This window comes from Halichoerus grypus, chromosome 2 (genome assembly GCF_964656455.1).
Source record: "Halichoerus grypus chromosome 2, mHalGry1.hap1.1, whole genome shotgun sequence".
Taxonomy (NCBI): Eukaryota; Metazoa; Chordata; class Mammalia; order Carnivora; family Phocidae; genus Halichoerus; species Halichoerus grypus.
In genome coordinates this window covers 167,110,142-167,129,643 of record NC_135713.1, presented here as the reverse complement: position 1 = coordinate 167,129,643, position 19,502 = coordinate 167,110,142, and the positions used below count along the sequence as shown (strand labels likewise).

The 19,502-nt window shown below is 46.4% G+C and overlaps 1 protein-coding gene across 2 annotated transcripts in view; it reads right to left on the bottom strand.

Moving 5' to 3' along the window:
- PHF12 (PHD finger protein 12) overlaps window positions 1-17,046 on the bottom strand; it is a 40,726-nt gene extending 23,680 nt beyond the window's left edge. The window contains exons 1-2 of one of the 2 annotated variants that reach the window (XR_004926502.2): window positions 16,408-17,046; window positions 15,578-15,759 (exon numbers count right to left, since the gene is read on the bottom strand). Coding sequence is in view for 1 of the 2 variants with exons in the window: in XM_036122113.2 (XP_035978006.2) it covers window positions 15,578-15,759; window positions 16,408-16,473 (248 nt within the window). In the remaining variant the exon portion in view is untranslated. The remainder of the gene's footprint in view (window positions 1-15,577; window positions 15,760-16,407) is intronic. The other variant, XM_036122113.2, reaches the window with a different exon arrangement.
- Between the last annotated feature and the right edge of the window lie 2,456 nt (window positions 17,047-19,502).

Here is a 19,502-nt window from a genome sequence, read left to right as displayed (position 1 = left end):
GCTTTGGGGTCCCTGGGTGGCTCAGTCATTAAGTGTCTGCTTTCGGCTCAGGTCATGATCTCAAGCCCCTCGTCGGGCTCCCTGCTCCGCGGGAAGTCTGCTTCTCCCTCTCCCACTCCCTCTACTTGTGTTCCCTCTCTATGTCTCTATCTGTCAAATAAATAAATAAAATATTTAAAAGAGAAAAAAGAAAAAAAATGAAAGAAAAACAAGGCTTTGTCTCAGCTCCCTCTTATCCTTATATAACAATGAAGACAAGGTGCTGAGGGCCATTCTCTATAAAAGGAAATCATTAAAAGTTAAAAGTCAGGTAATGTTGGAAATGCTCTATCAGAGTTTCCGCTGCTCAGCAGTGAAAACCATGAGGACGCTACAATGAGCCAGTGCTGCTTGTAAAGACATCAACATGCTTCCTAATCACTAAAGCCTAGAAATAGCAGAGCGATAATCTCATCTTACATCTACATACTGTATTACAGTTCACAAGTGTTTTCACAGATGCTCTTATTTGATCTTCACCAGCACACTGTAAGAATTCTTACTCCCATCATACAGGTGAGGACACGGACTTATCTAAAGCCAAAGAACCAGTGAAGTTGCAGAATTAGAACCCAAAACAGTTTCCTGGCTCTTTCAAATCTCGAGTCCTAGCTGTTTGTAAAAAACGTTTGGTAGTTCTCTTATTTCTGGGGGACACAGTGGAACATCCATCAAAGTATCTTCCTGAACCTCAAGGTTGAACATTTCTTCTACGTCAGTCAATATTTATTGAGTTCCCACTGCTTACTAACTAACCAGTGCCATACTAGAGGTACCACACTGGAGGAAAGACACAAAGCAGACAAGTTATGATCCACCCCACCAAGAAACAGCCTTTGGGGAGAGAGGATCAAAGTCATTCATCCACTCAAGCATTTAATGAACAATTATTTTATGCTAGGCAATGTGCTAACTGGTGAGATTTCAGACAAGGTCTTTGTTCTCAGGGATCATAGGCTAGAAGACATGAAAAGGACAGATGACAATGAGACCACATACAATCAACTACAAACTGAACCGACCATAAAGACCTAGATAAGACTCAACTGTGCATGGATGCTGGCTCAGTGAAGAGCCCTAGAAGCTTGGTTACTTGGTACCTGAAGGTGACAGTGGCATCTTCCCTACTCTTTCCATAATTCAGAACTATACAGCAAATGGTAATTCAGTTAGTGATCCTTTAAAGACAGTGAAGTTAAGGATCTCGAGGGGTTCCGGAGAAACTACAGTTTTGGAAGCAGGTGTATTTCTGTATGTTGAAAAATTACAGGGGCGCCTGGGTGGCTCAGTCATTAAGCGTCTGCCTTCGGCTCAGGTCATGATCTCAGGGTCCTGGGATCGAGCCCCTCGTCGGGCTCCCTGCTCAGCGGGAAGCCTGCTTCTCCCTCTCCCACTTCCCTCTCTCGCTGTGTCTCTCTCTGTCAAGTAAATAAATAAAATCTTAAAAAACAAAACTACATGAAAGAAGGAAAGTTCTGGGAGTGGGGACATTTTCCTGAGAATGGGTGTTTTATGTCCATCTAGAACCCACTAGTATATGAACCTTTAGATTCCTTCTGAGAACTGTCCAAGTCCTAGAAAGGAAGGTGAGTCCTGGAATGTATGTGAACTGGCTTGTCTTGGAAAACTGGTAGCTCTTTAGAGTACCTGTGAGGACAGAGCTTCTGCAGAATATCCATCCATCTTCACTGCTGTGGATGTTTCCTCTCAGATCATTTGTTAAAAAGCCCTGGCCTGCAATTCCTGGCCAGAAAGGGACTATTCACTGCTTTCTAACTTGTTTTTTTTTTTTTTTTTTAAAGATTTTATTTATTTATTTGACAGAGAGAGAGAGAGCAAGAGCAGGAACACAAGCAGGGGGAGTGGGAGAGGGAGTAGCAGGCTTCCCGCCGAGCAGGGAGCCCGATGTGGGACTCGATCCCAGGACTCTGGGATCATGACCTGAGCCGAAGGCAGACGCTTAACGACTGAGCCACCCAGGCGCCCTCTAACTTGCTTCTTAACCACTACCTGATCTTAAAGACATTCTGTTAGCTATAAAATAGTTCGTAACAATAGTGCTCTAAATCCTCAGAGATTGTACAACTGAAAGATATGAACCTCAGAATTCGGTGCGGCTCTCTGTGAAGCCTGACAGAGCCTATAAACCATTAACATTAACACCTGCACACAAATCAATTAGAAAACTGGTCAAAGGCATTAATTTTTTTAAAGAAAGATTTATTTATTTATTTGACAGAGAGAGACACGGCGAGAGAGGGAGAAGCAGGTTTCCTGAACCACCCAGGTGCCCCAAGACTGATTTATTTTAGAGAGAGAGGGAGAGTGTGTGTGTGGGAGTGAGGAGTCAGAGAGAGAGAATCTCAAGCAGACCTGTGCTGAGTGTGGAGCCCGATGTGGGGCTTGATCTCATGACCCTGAGATCACAACCTGAGCTGAAATCAAGTCAGTCACTTAACTGATTGAGCCACCCAGGTATCCCTAAAGATTTTATTTTTAAGTAATCTCTACACCCTACATGGGGCTGGAACTCACAACCCTGAGATCAAGAGTTGAATGCTCTATTGATTGAGCCAGCCAGGCATCCCAACGATTTTTTCTTTTTAATTCTCTTTGGGAGAATGGGGAATGACTGAACTGACTCAGCCACCCAGGTGCCCTGGCATTAATTTTTCAAAACTAAAACCCCTAAAGCCAACCTCTGCCGCAGCACTAAGCATCTAGACTCCCATAAGCAAATCCAAATGACTCGACTCTATAGCTGACAAGGGTGTCTAGATTGGTCTATTTCTGGAGTCATGGAAGAGAAAACTATACACACACCGCCCCCCTTGGCTAACTGTAATGCCTGCGTTGACAGACCTCTCCACGTCAAAGATTCAAAGCCCAGAGCCAGATGATCCCAACTCACAGCCAAAGGATGAAGTCCAGTTTTAATTTAGAATGCCTCTTTCATTCACTAATGAGGCTGCAGCCCACCACTGCAGGTGGAAGATGTTAGTTGTCATGGTTCTTGGCTCTCTAATTAAGAGGATCTATTTCAAGTCATACACCAGCGTGGCTGATCGGAGTCTCACCTCACTCATCTCCCTCACCTATTAATACACGTGAGCCTGCACTGCATTAACATTTACTTCAGATTTAGTCGCCACCAGTGGGACCTGTTGCTCCAAAGCTCTGCGTTAATTATCCATCCAGTGCAAGCAGTTTTTCAATATGGAACTGGAAGGGAGAAGGGGGAGGGGAACAAGAGAACAAAGGGAGGAGGGGAGAGGTGGAGGGAGAGGGAGACAGGGAAGCAGAAAGACTGCCTTTGATTTCAGAGACCTATTTTTTTGCATTACAACATGCAGATAAAAACGGTGTTGGGGAAAAAAATGGTGTTGGGCTCTGGACTTATTTTTTAAAAATATGTTAGGTTACCGATGTATGGCTCGCAACTGTCTACCCAGCTAAGTGTCACTGACATTTTAAAACTTGAGCCAAAGGCAGCTGGGGAGACATGAAAATATCACTTAACCAAATTAAAAGCTTTGTTGTGTGTCTTAGGACAAAAGGAAGCAAAATGGATGAAAATATTTAAGAAAGAATTCATTTTATTTTCTCTTCCTAGACTGACAAAATATTCTATTTAATACAAAGACCGAACAGGAACACTATGCCGACAGCATATCTGTACACAATATACCAACAGCATTCCACTCGGGTTCTCTTCTAAAAGAGGTCAGTCGTGTGAACTGCTAGGGTCCCTCCTGTCAGAACCCATCATTCTCCAAGAATCAGAAGCTCTCTAGCCATATATGGTAGTTTCAGTTAAAATATCAGACTAAGAAAGATTTCACTGCCCCCTCCCTGCATCTGGATGTCTCCTCCCTTTTTTGGGTGGGTGGGGGGTGTTCAGCCAGCAAACAATAGCACTGAGCAGTTTTGATTTTTAATTTCACAGTTCATGGGTCTTATCCATCCATCTGAGGTCCACTACCAGATAAAAATCCTGCAATTATATTTAACGGCATTGTGTAAGACTGCAAAAGACAATACATGCTCAGAACAGGCCTATTCTCCCTCAGACCTTGGCCAGCTGAGGAACTCTGTTGGTACTATAGCCAAAATGGGAGGGAAGGTGATCACTGACAGGACCACCGTCACATCTCCGCCTCCTGGCAGCCATCTTGATCTACAAAGGAACCTATGAGCACAGAAAACAAGCCTTTTATTAACCGAAACCAGCTTCTGTTCTAGACAAGTTAGGAGGTGCCAGGTAAAATTTAATTAAAAAATATCTTTTAAAGCTTAAAAGCTGTATTAATATACCCCAATTTAATGGTTTATGTTTTGAAGAAACAAAATCTAATGACATTTAAATGTCAGCATAATAGCCAGCTTCCTCCAGACACTTGTATGGGCATCAGTTTTTATTTTCAAGGATGGCCTACCTTTCCAAGGCTGGGAAGATGGCCATAATGAAAGATACTGGAGATGAAAGCAGAAAGTTTATGGGGTCCCTGAACCTTAATTCCTTATCCTCCTTCATCCCAGCTACTGACTCGAATACAGCTAGTGCCACAAAGTACATAAAAAGTACAAGGACTGCTGGCTTTTTCATGCAAAGCCTCAGGAGCAGTGTTAACAAGGAGACCAATGAAGTGCCAGGCCATTACAAATGCCCCATTGAGAAACTTAGCTAGTTGCGTCACTTCCACAGGCATACAATCCTTTCAAACTAGCTGACTGTGCCCCCAAACTTCATTGCCTTCTATGTAGAGCTGGCTTGTGGCATCCTCCCAGTGAAGGACACCTGGAGAACAGAAGAACAGGGTTATAAGTTGGTGCAGCAAAAGGGTGGGAGGGTAGAGCACCAACAGTTATATCAGGTGTTTGCCTCTAACTTCTCTAACAAGCTGAGACTCGGTGCCACAGGGCCTTATCTATCATCAGTTTGGCTATTCTGACAATCTTGGCTTCTCCACGATGGCAAATGAGCTGGCTGCAAACATTTTAAAAATGGGCTTCATTCATTCACCTCATGATAGATGTTGGAGCCCACCTGTTTTGGAAGAGTCAACATTCTGGCCTCAACAGACACTTTCTGATGTTCCTAGGGAATGTTCTTCTTTGTAAAGAAGAATCAACAACTGTAACTGTGTATTCCAGAGGAGTCTCAGAGGTATGGAAAATTGAGTACTGTTCCATGGCCAAATCAAGGCAATAGCCAGGACATATTTTTTTTTACATACGCAGCTTAGGAAATCTGGATCAGTTTATATCTTACAGATACTGGACCTAAAATTCTATAAAGGCTGGGAAAACTAAAAACACTAACAATGTCTTGGGGTGCCTGGTAGCTTAGTTGGTTAAGCAGCTGCCTTCAGCTCAGGTCATGATCCTGGAGTCCTGGGAGTCTGCTTCTTCCTCTGACCCTCCCCGCTCTCGTGCTCTTTCTCAAATAAATGAATAAAATATATTTTTTAAAGATTTTATTTATTTATTTGACAGAGAGAGAGACAGTGAGAGAGGGAACACAAGCAGGGGGAGTGGGAGAGGGAGAAGCAGGCTTCCCGTTGAGCAGGGAGCCTGATGCAGGGCTCGATCCCAGGACCCTGGGATCACGACCTGAGCCGAAGGCAGACGCTTAAGGACTGAGCCACCCAGGCACCCCAAATAAATGAATAAAATCTTAAACGAAACAAAACAAAACACTAACGTCTTTATTTCAAATCCAACTAAACAGAGAGAGAGAGCAGGTTTCTCCTTAAGACCCAGCTGCTTTTCCCTATGGAGGATTTCTGCTTCATTTACCCTCCCCTGACGGGGTCTTCTTAAAAAAAGGAAAGATACAGAATAATGCTATTATTTGCACCAAAACAGCATAGGGCCTATTCCCTCCTTTTTTACTCATAAGCCCCATTTTACTCATAAACCTCAAAGTCCCCTACCCTCCATGATTGAAGTAATCTCCTGGCATGCTGTCAAACTATGCTGTCGTGGTTTGATGCCACAGCTAAGTGCTGACTTGGGCTTCTTTTTTTTTTTTTTTAATTTTATTTATTTATTTGACAGAGAGAGACACAGCAAGAGAGGGAACACAAGCTGGGAGAGTGGGAGAGGGAGAAGCAGGCTTCCCGCGGAGCAGGGAGCCCGATGCGGGGCTCGATCCCAGGACGCTGAGATCATGACTTGAGCCGAAGGCAGACGCTTAACGACTGAGCCACCCAGGCGCCCCTGACTTGGGCTTCTGAAGCCTTCCAGTTATAACCCCGGTAACCTATTTAGGAGGTGAACATACTTCTCAGAGACAGAGCACCATAATTTTTTCCCTTTGGCCCACTTTTCTCTCAGATGATTCCTAACCAAAGAACAATCACTCTAAAGGCCTGAATGTGTGCACCCAAGTGGTAAGATTTGAGGAAAGCTTATATGCAGCAAGCATTCAAGTCTTGGACATAAGCTCTTTCCCATAACTTAAATAAACTGCAGATACTTTTCTTACCATCCCGCTTACTTCAACACCAACAAGCTGAAGCCTGCAGTCAAAGATGTCTGATGAATTAGGGGTTATAAGAATTAAGTTAAGCTAGAATGGCTAAGTGTTGTCTAAGCCAGGCAAAACCATGAGGACTATAAAGGAAGGATAAAAAAACAAAAACAAAAAAGATAAAGCAGAACAACATCTAACAAGAGGCCAAAATCAGTGACAGAATTCGCCCTACATTTAAGATGCTCTTTCAAAAAATGGCAAGCAAGATCAAGGAAAGTTGAATATAGCCAATCTATGTATAGAAAGAACTAGGAAAAGGCATAGGTTTAGACACATTTAATGAGATTAACAGAGTATAATTTTCATAATGTATTTTGACCAATAATTGATGATTGTCAACTGAAAAAGTTCCCTGTAGAGTTTCCCTCTAATGTTTCCAGAGCTTCACTAGAACCAAGAATCAGTAGAACTCTATCTGATGGTTCAGTGACCGTGGGAATTAAAAAGCTCCCGGCTCATCACAGGAGCCCAGGGCTGGTGTAAAGAACAAGAGTAGCTCCTCCCTGCCCAGTTTTGTAATGAGGAGACTTATCTACAATCACTGAAGAGTTCTATGCATTTCATTAGCTTCTCTCCTCTGTTCTCTGCACAAATGCAGACAGGAGAAAAATAATATTCAACATCCGTCTGAGGATCACAGCTGGATAGAAGTAGGCAAATGCATTTGTGCTGCTATAAACAGGGTTCCACCCTGAAACTCAAGCTTGCTAGTAATTCTGAGAGGTTCCCTCACCCTTGCCTGGCCTCGTGGTAAAGTGATGCCTTTGGGCTATGGTTAAATTCAAACCCTGTGGAGAGTCCTCTCTTGCTCACTCGAGCTTATTTCAAAAAGAGCCTCACGCAGCGCCCAAATCAGTGGGAAAGACGGACGCTAGGTTCAGGCATGGAGTCCCTGCCCTGCTGTTACACTCTCTGTCTTTTGTCCTTTCAAGACTGGGAAACATTTTCTGGGAGATATATCCTGTAGTTTGTCAGAAAACAGGGGAAGGGCAAAGACTAAATACCAACACTATTAACATACAGGAAACAAATATGTAATTTGGGGAAAGGAATAGTGACCGTGTGTTTGTGTTAACAAAGGTACCACCCACTTGGTAGAAGCAGACGTCAGTTCTGTTCCCCAACTAGTGCTTATCTTTGCATGTCTCTCATTTGTAATACCACTAGGTATTGCGCAGCAGTGAGCAGAGGAAACGGGCCAGCCTGTGGCTTTCAAGCAGTTTAGTGAGCATTTAGTACATGGTTGCAAAAGGCAAAGTAGTTTTTTGAATGAGCGAGTCAAGTTTTATATTACCTGAAATGTCATCAATCTGTAAGGTGTACCTGGAATTTGCTTACTGTGAATTCAACAACAGCTCTACATAGTAGACAAGTTCTTTTTTTTGCTGATGGGTCAAAAGCAATGATTTCTCCTTTTATCAGTGTCTACCGTACCCTTCAGTGTCTTCTGCCTCCCATGCAAATGTGCTAAAACTTCATCTTTATTCTTATTTGCTGAAACCTAGATCCAGAAATAATGTTAGACTTAAAGGATGAAGACTCTGACATCTATAAATGGAGGGAAAAAAAGGAGTCACCTTCTTATTCTTCTTAACTGCTCTCAAGTCATGGGAAAAGCAGTCAGCTAGTGACCTGTGCATGTGTCCTGGGCATGGTGACAAATCCGCAATACCAAAGTGCCTTTCTGAAATTTGGTCTAGGGCTTGCACTGAATACAATGTCCTCCTCTTTCAGGAAACTGGCAGGGGGACAGCTGTACTCCTGTCCAGTCTCTTGGGAGGCTAGAATTATGCGGAGGTGCTCTTATAAGTGTTACTCATTGAATGGCAATGCAGCTGGCCATGTCTGTACTCCCTGGGGACTCTTAAGTCAAAGAACGAGCACAGTAGAGGTGGGAAAACAAACCCCCTCCCCTGCTCTGGTGACTTAAAACTCTGGCACCTTAAAATAGGAATGCATTTCCAGGAGCCTGTGCTGCATTATCAAAATAATATAACCATCACAACCCCAACCAGGATCTTCTACTAGGGCAGCCTGCTGAACTATACACCCAAGGAACTGTGCATGTGCTGGGGGTGAGACGACAAGGTTCAGAGATAGATTTCAACACTCTTCCGCATGACCAAAAGCAAACATTCAGCTTCATCTGTTTTCTATTGCCCTATCACTTGTAGGAGAAAAGATGTACCCATTTCTGTTAAGAAGCAGGATGTCTGCATTCCTAGGTAGCAAAAATCCTCTTGGGGGGGGGAGGGACATCAAAACAGCTGGTTTCTTTTTATAAGGTACATAAAACCTTCAGGCAAATATTCTCTGCATTGTCTCCCTATTTATTGCTATCTGACCTTACATAAAGATACATATAAACAGGTGAGTTCACTACAATGTACGAACAATTTTTGTTCTTATTAACTGAGTTCAAGTGATAGCTCAATTAACCTGGAGTTACTTCCACCCCAAGCTGTTACCAAACTGAGAAAATGAAAATCTTCCTCCTTAAACTAGGAGCCTCACAAATATGAGAGATTTCTATACACAGAAATTTTCTATTGTGGCTGGGGGGTGCCTGGTAGGCATCCTGCCTTAAGGCAGGTGGTGGATTTTTTATAGTTTTTCTAGGGTTAACCTCCAGCCTTAGACTTCTTTACTAGGAAGGGTCACTCAGAAAAGTTGAAACACAAATATACCAAATCACACTCTGAGGTTCGCTCTACTGAGATACACATCCTGACTGGAGTTTACAGAAGAAAACTTTTAGTCACCGTCATTACATTGATAAAAATAGCACATTAAAGTGTGCTTAAATCAACTACCTTTCTTCCAGATAAGACTCAAAAAATTTAAAAAATAAAAAGGGTGAGTGAAAAGAACCCACAGAATGGAAGAAAATACTTGCAAATCGTGTATCTGACAAAACACTTGGTATCTAGAATATATAAGGAACTCTTACAACCCAGTAATAAAAAACCAAATAACCCAATTAAAATTGGACAAAGGATCAAAATAGACTTTTCTCCAAAAAAATATACGAATGGCTAATAAGCACATGAAAAGATGTTTGGTATCATTAGCCATTAGGGAAATGCAAATCAAAACTATAGCACTTCCTGCCCATAGAATAGCTTTTATCAAAAAAACAGATAATAACAAGCATTGGAAAGGATGTGGAGAAATTGGAACCCTCATGTATCAGTGAGGATGCAAAATGGTGCAGCCACTTTGGAAAACAGTTTGGCAGTCTTCAAAGGTTAAACATGGGGGCGCCTGGGTGGCTCAGTTGGTTAAGCATCTGCCTTCAGCTCCAGTCATGATCCAGGTCCTGGGGGGTGCTGTCTGCTCAGCAGGAAGTCTGCTTCTCCCTCTCCTTCTGTCCCCCGCCCATGCTCTCTCTTGCTATCTCTGTCTCTCAAATAAATAAGTAAATAAAATCTTAAAAAACAAACAATATCTCTGTCTCTCAAATAAATAAGTAAATAAAATCTTAAAAAACAAACAAACAAAAAGGTTAAACATGAGTTACCCTGTGACCCAGCAATTCCATTCGTGGGTATACAACCAAGAGAAATGAAAACAGATGTCCACACAAGCTTGCACACAAATGTGTATTAGCATCACTATTCACAATAGCAAAAAGTAGAAAAAAACCCCAAATGTCCATTAACTGATAAATGGATAGACAAAAATGCGGTATATCCATCCATGGAATAGTATTCAGCCACAAAATGGATGAAGTACTGATAAATCCTACAAGAGTGAACCTTGAAAACTCACTGAGCCCTTTTGAGTACCACTTGTCCTTTCACTCAGAGCTTAATAAAAACCGGTGTCTCATTCAACACAGAGCAGTGACTATTTGGCCTTTTCAGTTCAAATTACACAATTTATTTGTCTCTATTTTACGATTTGGCTTAAAAAAAATTCTCTTGGAGACATACTTAAGAATTTAAAACAGATCAACATGAATCCCATCTCCAGATATAAATGAAGACAGTACCTAAATATGTCTTTTACATGATTTCACATGTAAAAAATACACTAGTCATTTACAAAGGCCAAAAGCGGTCCTAATATTTTAGTGGAGCCCATCTGTAAAGCACTTTGAGAGCCTTAAGGAGCAGCAGGAAACTGATGAGATTATAACTGCATTCTACCTTGAGTACGGTAATTAATTTGGGGACAGGCCCCAAATGAAAAATTTCCTACAATGGTACCATGAAGCACTTGCCTATGGTCACACAAACCCTGTTACCTTTGAGGAGCATTACCTCCTCTTCCACTTTAAAAAATTTCTGATGCTCCCTTTCTTAACCAAAGCCACCTAGGTCACACCCATTTTTGAGTCAACATTTCATACTAAATATTATTATTATTTTTAAACGGCGATTATCCTTATATCACCGAAACAAAGCCCTCCTATCACAAGAATTAGCCCGAGACCCACATTAAGCTTGCAAAACATGCAGGTGAAATTGAACTAAAGCTGAATGTTACTGGACCCTCCCTGTTTGAGTCGAACATTTAAAAACAATTAACACACACCCAGATTCCAACACAATGCAGCAAATGCAAAAATAAATAAACAGAATACACATAAAACCAAATTAGGTTTGTTTATTGTTGAATCCTTTTACTACTGAGGAGGCAGGGTGACGGGAGGAAGTCCAGATGCCACACCTCCAGTTCTTCAGTGCCGGGTTTCCAAGCACTTAAAATGTCAGAAACAACAGATTCACAAGATAATGTTAAAATAAATGTATTTTAATTCAGCACTAGCCTGATACTTTTCGAATGAGGAGCTAAACGCAACAAAATCAGAAAAAAATCACCTTCTGAAAAGTTCAAATAGCAAAGATCTTCTGCAACGCAGTTTTCTACTCTGTGTGTGAAACCTTTCTTGTTATGACTCACTTAAAATTAAATATGCAAAACTCCAAGCTGAGCTTAGTTTTGCCTGTGCACAGAGACCTTTTTACTCTCATTCTTCGAAAACCTCATTTTGGATCTTGCTGCCAACACCAAAGAGAGGAAAGCCGGCCAACAATTCCAAATATAACATGCGGAGGCAAATGCTACAGAAATCTGTCTGACGGGAAGCAACCATGCTGAGGTCTGCTGAGGTAGATGCACTTCTCAATCAGACCGTCTTGGTCCCTCAGTCCGTGTGGAGCAAAATGCCACGAGAGAGCAATCAAAGAAAAACATCCAGTTTCCAGTCGGCCTCATTAGCGATGGCCTATGGTGTTCACTTTATCAGTGAGAACAATTCAAACCATTTCAAACAGAAAGATGGGTCAGTGGCAACCAGAGCTCCACCAGTTACTCTAATTTTTTTAAACTAATTTTTAGGGACCAATCCACGGAGACCAGTATTTGCAGAAAGTTCAACGAATGGCGTGACAATTGTGATAGAGGTCAGGTTCACCAGAAAACACTTAAAAACATATCTCTTTCCAGTTCTCCTGGGGCAGGGTTAGTAACCCCTACTACCACTTTGAGTAACTGATAAACCAGTTAAACTTAGATAAAATGATTACACTATTACTTAAAAAAAAATCACCTCCTTAAGTTTAATTCTTCAGCAAGGTCTTGGCACTGAGCACAGGACAATTCATTCCCTCACCCAAAGGATCATTACAGGGAACCCAGAAATAGGGCTCCCAGTCTAATTGGGAAAAGAGAACGGTTCCTCATACAAAGCACTGGCCCCTGAGAAAAGACAAGACAATTAAACAGTTTATCTGACCAGTCATTTCCTACAGTAGTTTATCTTAGAAAAATCCCCTGTGGTTATGACTATGTCACTAAGCCCAGGAGATAAAGTTCGCCTAGAATCGCTTCTGGAACATTTTATTAGATCTCGTTCACTGTGAGGCAAGCTGGCAAGGCACACTAGAGGCTGAAAAAGGACTTGTCTTCAAGAACTTTGAATGAAGACCCGCAGCAGCACTACAATTACGATCAACAGGGTTTGCAAAACCTCCATCTTCACTCTTGTACATTCTATACATAAGGAAAATTATCATTTCTATGCTTATCTAAATACAGCTGACCCTTGGAAAACATGCATGTGAACTGCAGGTCCTCTTCTATGCGGACTTCCTATAGTATGGTACTGTTAGGTGTATCTTTTCTCTTTGTAATTTCCTTAACATTTTCTTTTCTCTAGCTTACGTTGTTATAATACAGTGTATAATACACATAACATGCAAAATATGTGTTAATTGACTGTTTATATTACTGGTAAAGCTTCTGGTCAATTGTAGGCTATTAGTAGTTAAGTTTTTGAAGAATCCGAAGTTATGTAATTTTTGGCTGCATGGAGGTCGGTGTCCCTAAGCCCCCAGCATTGTTTAAGGGTCAACTGTAATCCAGTCTTAGCCAGTTAAAAAGGGAAGCAAGAGAAATACAGCCACACCTAATTGCACTCCCACATGGCACAAGTAATCAGTAATGGCATGAATTAAAGCCAGCACACTCAGGAATCAAAATTGTCTGAGGCTGTCAACTGCTTGACCTGACTACTCTGGTGGAGACGGTAATGAAGTACTTAACTTGCGCTGTAAAGAGTGTGGAATGGGAGGCAGGAAAGTGGGATAAGCCACACTTGAAAGAAGACTTCCTGCCTTTGTACCAATATCCAGAATGTTTTGTAATTTATATAACAACTCAGATAAGCCAATGGTACCTTCAGTACCGGCATCTTCAAAGAGGGAACTGGAGATGTAAAACAAGCCCTGCCTCACTTACTAGGATTCTCAAATCTCTGATTACCAGTTCCCATTCATGGTCTTAAAAAAAGAAAGAAAAAAAAAAGTATTCAATGAAATGCACAGTCTGGGCAAGTCTGAGTCTCACCAACAGCTACAAGTACCTCCCCCTCTCCTAGCTGAAGTCGGAACTGTTAATTGTTACAACTTGACAAGACTCACACTCATCTAATTAGAAGATCCAGAGATTAGGTTTTAGAGTTTGAAGCCCAAACTCAGGCAAAACAGCACACTTTTTCCACACCTGAAATTTCTAATAAACAATCTCAGCTTTACTAAACCCAGGAGGCTAAAGATAATAAATGAGCTTATAAAATTCTCAATACGGAGGTCACCATTTTTGGTTAACTAACCCTAGCTTCATCCTGGAGGTGAAACACCCACACTTTAAATCAAGCCTACAATTCAGTCCGAGTATATGTATCAAATAAACACAATAAAAAATGTAAGCAACAGGGAAAAAACTGATAGGCGACATAACATATCCAGGTACAAATCTCTTCCTTGCTCAAGAACAGCATGGGGAAACTTGACCAGAGATAAGTTCTCCAGGTGGATTACACCTTACAGGAAGCAAAGGCTAAAAACCACAGACCCTTCCTGCTGGTATTAGTCACTTCTTAATAAAAAATTTAAAACCAGCAACAAAGCTTCCTCCAGGATAACCATTTTTGTCCCTGCAACATTACAAGCCCAGATGGGGTGCCCTCCTGGGCAAAAGTATCTGGGGAATGGTAATGGGAGCTTCCTACATAACTTCTGACCACAGACTTAATTTGCCCAGTATCAGTCATCTGTCTAATAAGTGTTCCAAAACCTGCAATTAGTACAAATATACAGTAGGCACTAGTCCACAAACCGAGAGACGGAATGTGAACGGAACAGTGTAGAGAGCTTAAGCAAAACCTCACTTTTTCTTTTTTAAACAGATGACTTAAAAAAAAAAAAAAAAGGCAACATCAAAAACGGGTGGGAACAACAGAAGCCCCCTCTTTCCCGCTCTCACAAACGCCTGCTTCAGTCAACTGTTGCTGAACAACAGAACAAGACCCGTCAGAACACGACACAATCTGGGTTCCCTGCGCAGATGTGGGATTTTTGTGGAGGGCAGAGATGGTTTCTCCAGGCAGAAGCTGGAGTTTAAACTCTTCCTGGCCGGATTGTTCTGGGCTGAGCTGCTGAGGAGGATCACGCAGCGGGCGATCAACCCAGGTCCCTCCCTCTCTCTCGGGTCTCTCCCCTCCTCTCGCGTTCAGTAAGGGGGGGCGGGCGGTGGAGGGAAGCGCACAGCTTTCCAGCTCTCTGCTCCTTAAAAATGCCCTCGCGGAGCTAACCGCACACAATCCTGCCCCGGCAGCTAAGAATTTTGCCGCGAAGGGCTCGCTGATCCGGAGCGGAGAAGTGAAATCGGCGCCCAAGAGCAATTTTAATTGTCTAACCCAGCCCGATTTCCTAAGAGGCGGCAGCGCGGGGAGGGGAGGGAGAGAGGGAGGCAGCTCCGAGAGGCAACAGGGGGCAAGCGGAGCCAGAGAAAGGGGACCAAAGCGGCGAGATCCTAGCCCGGGTCCCCGAGGAGCTTCTGCAGAAAGGACTCCGAGCCTCTACCCCCACCGTTCCCCGGGAGACGTTTGCAAATCATATATGCAGCCAAAATGGCGCTGAGAATAAAAATATAATTTAAAGGCAGGTCGCCATATTGTAAACAGAGAAGCAGAGAAGAGGCGGACTCGGGAGACACCCTCCATGATTTCTTCCACAGCCGCGAGCGCACGGGTGTCCGGCCCCCCGCATCTGGACCAGGCCAACTCCGGCGGCCGAGGGCTCCGCGCACCCGCCCGCAGGAGAGCCCAGCCCGGCAGGAGCCCGAGGGCGGCGGGCGCGCGGGCAGGCGAGCGGCACAGGGCCCGGAGCTCCTCCCCTTCCTCCCCCGCCACCGCCGGCCGTGCCCTGCCGGCTCTATCCCGGCTACCCAGAGCCTTCCAATCCCAGATGGGGCTCTCCTCACTCGTCCCAACCCCCACCTCGGGGTCCGGACCCACTGCTGCTCCTCCCCCCCAAACGGCCAAATCCCGGCAGACACCTGGGGGCGGGGAGGCGCTCGCCCCAGCCGCTGCAGAAAGTCAGCTAGCGGCTACAAGCGCCCGTTATTTCGGCAGCCAGGGGGGTAGGCCGGGTGAAGGAATGTGCCGAGAAGGGTCCGCCAAGGAGCTCCAAAGGGGTCCCCAGACCTTACCAGCACTGGAGGTGGAAGGCGGCCGGGCAGTGGTCACAGCACAGGAGATCCCCACCTTCTTTGCAGCTATCGCAGCTGTCGTGGTTGGTGGCCCTGCCGCTTCTCCGGGGCTCTTTTTCAGGCTTACGACTCCGCTTTTCTGCCTCGTCCGTCTTGGGGGGAGCCAGCAGAGCTTGGATTTGCTGCACACACATACAAACGGCGTGTGTGCACACTCGGAGCTCCCGGGCGGTCCGTCGCCCCCCCTGCAAGGCTTCTCCGTCACCCACCCCTCTCCCCCCTTTTGTCCTTCTTCCTCCCATCCAAGCTGCTCCCAGAACCTCTCAGCCCCCGGAACCGGGGGGAGCCCACCCTAACAGCGTTCCTGCAGCACAACAAGGAGAACAGCTTCTTCCAAATGGGGAGGATCAGGGTAGGGGGATGGGGAGAGGGTGCGCGGTTCCCTTCTCGCCACTTCCTTGTATGGACAGTGGGGGACTCCAAAGCCAGGCTCTGGAGAGGCCTGAAACCCGGTACCCGGACGTGCTGGGGGAAGCACAAAGGGGCCGACAAGAAGGGGGTGGGGAGGCCCGCCGTGCAACGACATGGAGTGGGTTGGTGCCTCGGGAGAGCGAATCCAGGGCGGCGGGTAGGTGAAACTGCTGCAAACGTCCTCGGAGGCTGAGCTCAGCCCCTCGAATTGCAAAGAAGGGAGGGAGGGTCTGGGTGAGGAAGAAGCCCCCCCCTCCCCCGGCCCTTTTGCGCTGTGAGCTCAGGACCGGCTTTGTAGGACGGAGGGCGGAGGTTCCCTCCCGGCGCTGGGGGAAGGGGATGAGGAGGGCCACTCTTACCTCCATCAGCCCCCCCGACGTGTCCAAGTCGTACACGATCGTCTTGGTCTCCATTTTCTCCCACATTCATCCACCTCCCGGGCTGGGCGCTCTCTGCTCCGGCCCCCCCAACCCCGGGGGGAGGGGGGAAGCGGGGGGAGGGGGCGCTCCTGACCCCGGCCCCCCTTCTTTTTTCCCAACACGGGTCCCGACTTCCTCGCCCTGGCTCCCCCCCACCCCCCGGCCCCCAGTCCCCGGGACGGCAGCGTCCTCCCCACGGGCCGTGAGGGGGGAGCGGCCCCTCAGCCCCGGCCCGGCGGCTGGCTGCACGGTGGGTCCCGGCTCCGGGGGTCAGGCCTCGGCGGGGCCTAGTCCCACAGGCTAAAGCCGGCGCTGGCGACCGCTGGTCCGGCCGGGAAGGCTGGCGGGCGCTGCCATCCCGGGGTTGGGGGGACCGGAGGGGGGGTGAGAGGTTAGGTGAGGTTGTGGTACGTGAGGTGACTGCGGGGAGGGTGATGGGGGGTGGTCCCCGGGCTCCGCCTCTCGCCGCCGCCGCCGTCTGCGTCCCGGCTGCCGCGCACTTGGCGCAAACTTACCGCGAGCGCCCGCAAAGCCACCCGCGCAGGCGCCCCGGGATCGCCGCTCGTCGCGCGCAACCGCAGTGACAGCCGGCGGCCGGGCTCCCGCGCAGCCGCAGTCAGGGAGTACCCCCCAGCGCGCAGCCGCGCTGGCATTCGTCTGGAGCGCCGAAGCCCCGCCTTTCTGCCTTGCGCCAGCGTACTAAGATAAGAGGGAGGGACCTGAGGTCTCGCGCAGGCGCCTGGGAGAGTTTCTAAGGGTCACAGCGCAGCCGCAGGAACATGGGGGCTCTTCATCCATTGGTGTTTGTGTATAGACCAAGAATACTCTGTTCCTGCGCAGGCGTGTTGAGAATGCTCCCCTCCCGCCCCACAACACAGCCGCCTTCCGCGCAAGCGTATTGTCACCTGCAGGCCCTAACAAGAATGCTTCTACTTTCGCCATTTTGGTAATGGGATATAGGCTACCACGTCCTTGGAGTCCTCAGGCAAGAACAGGAAGGAGCAAGGTGTGGTGTTGGCTGGAGCTGGTAGGCTGTCGGTGACAGCAGTACTCCTCAGTACTCCTAGGGATATTGTACTGGATCGTTTGGTTCCCAGCGTCAGGTGTGGCTGAACTAGGCGCCATATTGGTAAAGAGAAAAGAAAAGCCATCGCGACGGAAAACTGTTCTTTTGGTATCGGGTTGGATGGCTACTGTTCACACTACCCTCCCTCTCCCGACGGTTAATTTTAGCCTCAGCATCCCTGCCTTGCGTAATGATGACACCATGGAGAGTTTCGCTGGCCCATTACTACCCTCTCTTGATCACTGTCCCTGAGAACTGCTCCAGAGGAAGCCAACAGCGAAGAGTTAGTAACGCTGACAACGCCCAGCTACCTGCCTATAGCGGACTTCAACTCCCAGTTTGCAATGCGCAAGAGGTCCAAAGGGCGAACGAGAGCGCATTGTACCCTGGGAGCAAGAATCGCGAGGGATCTGGTGGGTTGTGGGAGCTGTAGTTCCGTGTGCATGCTATGCACTGTGTGGTGGGACGGACTCGGGGATGAGAGAGTTGCCCGCCAGGAAGGGATGCTTTTGAGAGCTGCTGTGCTGTATGCTGGGATTTGTAGTCTGAAGGCCTCACCTCGAATTTTGGGCTTCCCCCACGGCACCCGCCCCTGCCCTTGTTATCGCTTTCAGAGATGGCCAGTTATCTCTTGCCTGACTGTAGGTGAAGAGGTGGAGATGGGAATAACATCACTGCCACTGCCACTAGGCATTTAATTGGCATTCTTGCCAGGTACTTGTGTCCTGCTCACCTGTGATCGTTAAGCTGTAGTTAACATTTGCAGAAGGATAAAACCGCAAAGGGGTTAAAGGCCATCTGTGTTAATCTCGTCATTTCCAGATGCATAGAGAGGAGCGGTGACTTGCCTAGTTCACATAGTGAATTTATGGCAGACCTGTGAATGAAACAGATTTGATTCCCAGGCCAGGACACTTTCCACTACACCGGGTTAACTGTCTATGAGGAGTTGTTGCTGCTGCTTCTGGGATAGTAAGGAGGATGAGTTAAATAGGGTGGGGATGTCCGTGTGTGGTCTTAGGTTTCTGTTTTTCTGACTTTTCTGATGATCCTCTTGGTGCCTAGGAAGAATGATAAGGTCATGGGCCTTAACTGTCGTGTGTGTGTGTGTGTGTGTGTGTGTGTAGGTGTCATGTAGATTGGCCGCTCTCTGCCCTCTACCAGCCTCAGCAAACAAGAAATCCTAGTGGTTATGGACCAGAGAGGCGGCCTTCAGAGAGAGTAGGGCTGAGCTAGTTGTATGAAAGTGGCCAGACCTCATCTCTTCTGAGGTTTTATTTCCTGCCACAGGCCCTCAGAAGTTGGAAGCACATGTGCCCTCTTTCACTGACTTCTTACTGCTCAGGACCCAGCTGTGCTGCTGTCTCAGCCTGAAAGCATTATGGGGCAGATAAGTAGTCCCTTGGCCTATGCCCAATGAGGAAGGCTTTGCTTTGATCAACATCATCATTTTCAGTGGAGAACAGGAACAGGTGGTGGGCTAATGAGGGAAATAATACTTGGCTCTGTTGACAAGTGCCAGGGGAACTAATCACTCTACACACCTTCCTCTTAGAACTTGGAGGGGAAGGTCAGCCCAGCCGTTGGAAGTTGGAGCCACCTTGGAGAGCTCCAGTCCTGGTTGTTCAAGAGGGGGTTGAGGAGAGCTAGCAGGTGGGATACAGATGTCTTCTGAAGTGACCTCTTGTGGCTAATATAGGCACTGCACTCTACATGGACGAGCTTTTCCAGCCTTCAAAGTGGCCTGTGGTAGAGCCAGGAGGTGGGCAGCCATGAGTGATCAGGAGCTCTCTGTTGGAAGACTGGAAGTAGAACGTGCTGGTGGCTGCCATTATTTCCTTCAGGGATTTTGGCTTCTGGCTTCTGAGTGTCCATAACTCCATTGCCTGTCTCTGCTCTTACTCTGGAGAGCAGCCATGCAGAGCGCACCTCTAAGCACAGATGTGCATGCTGGGGGCTGAAGCTGAGC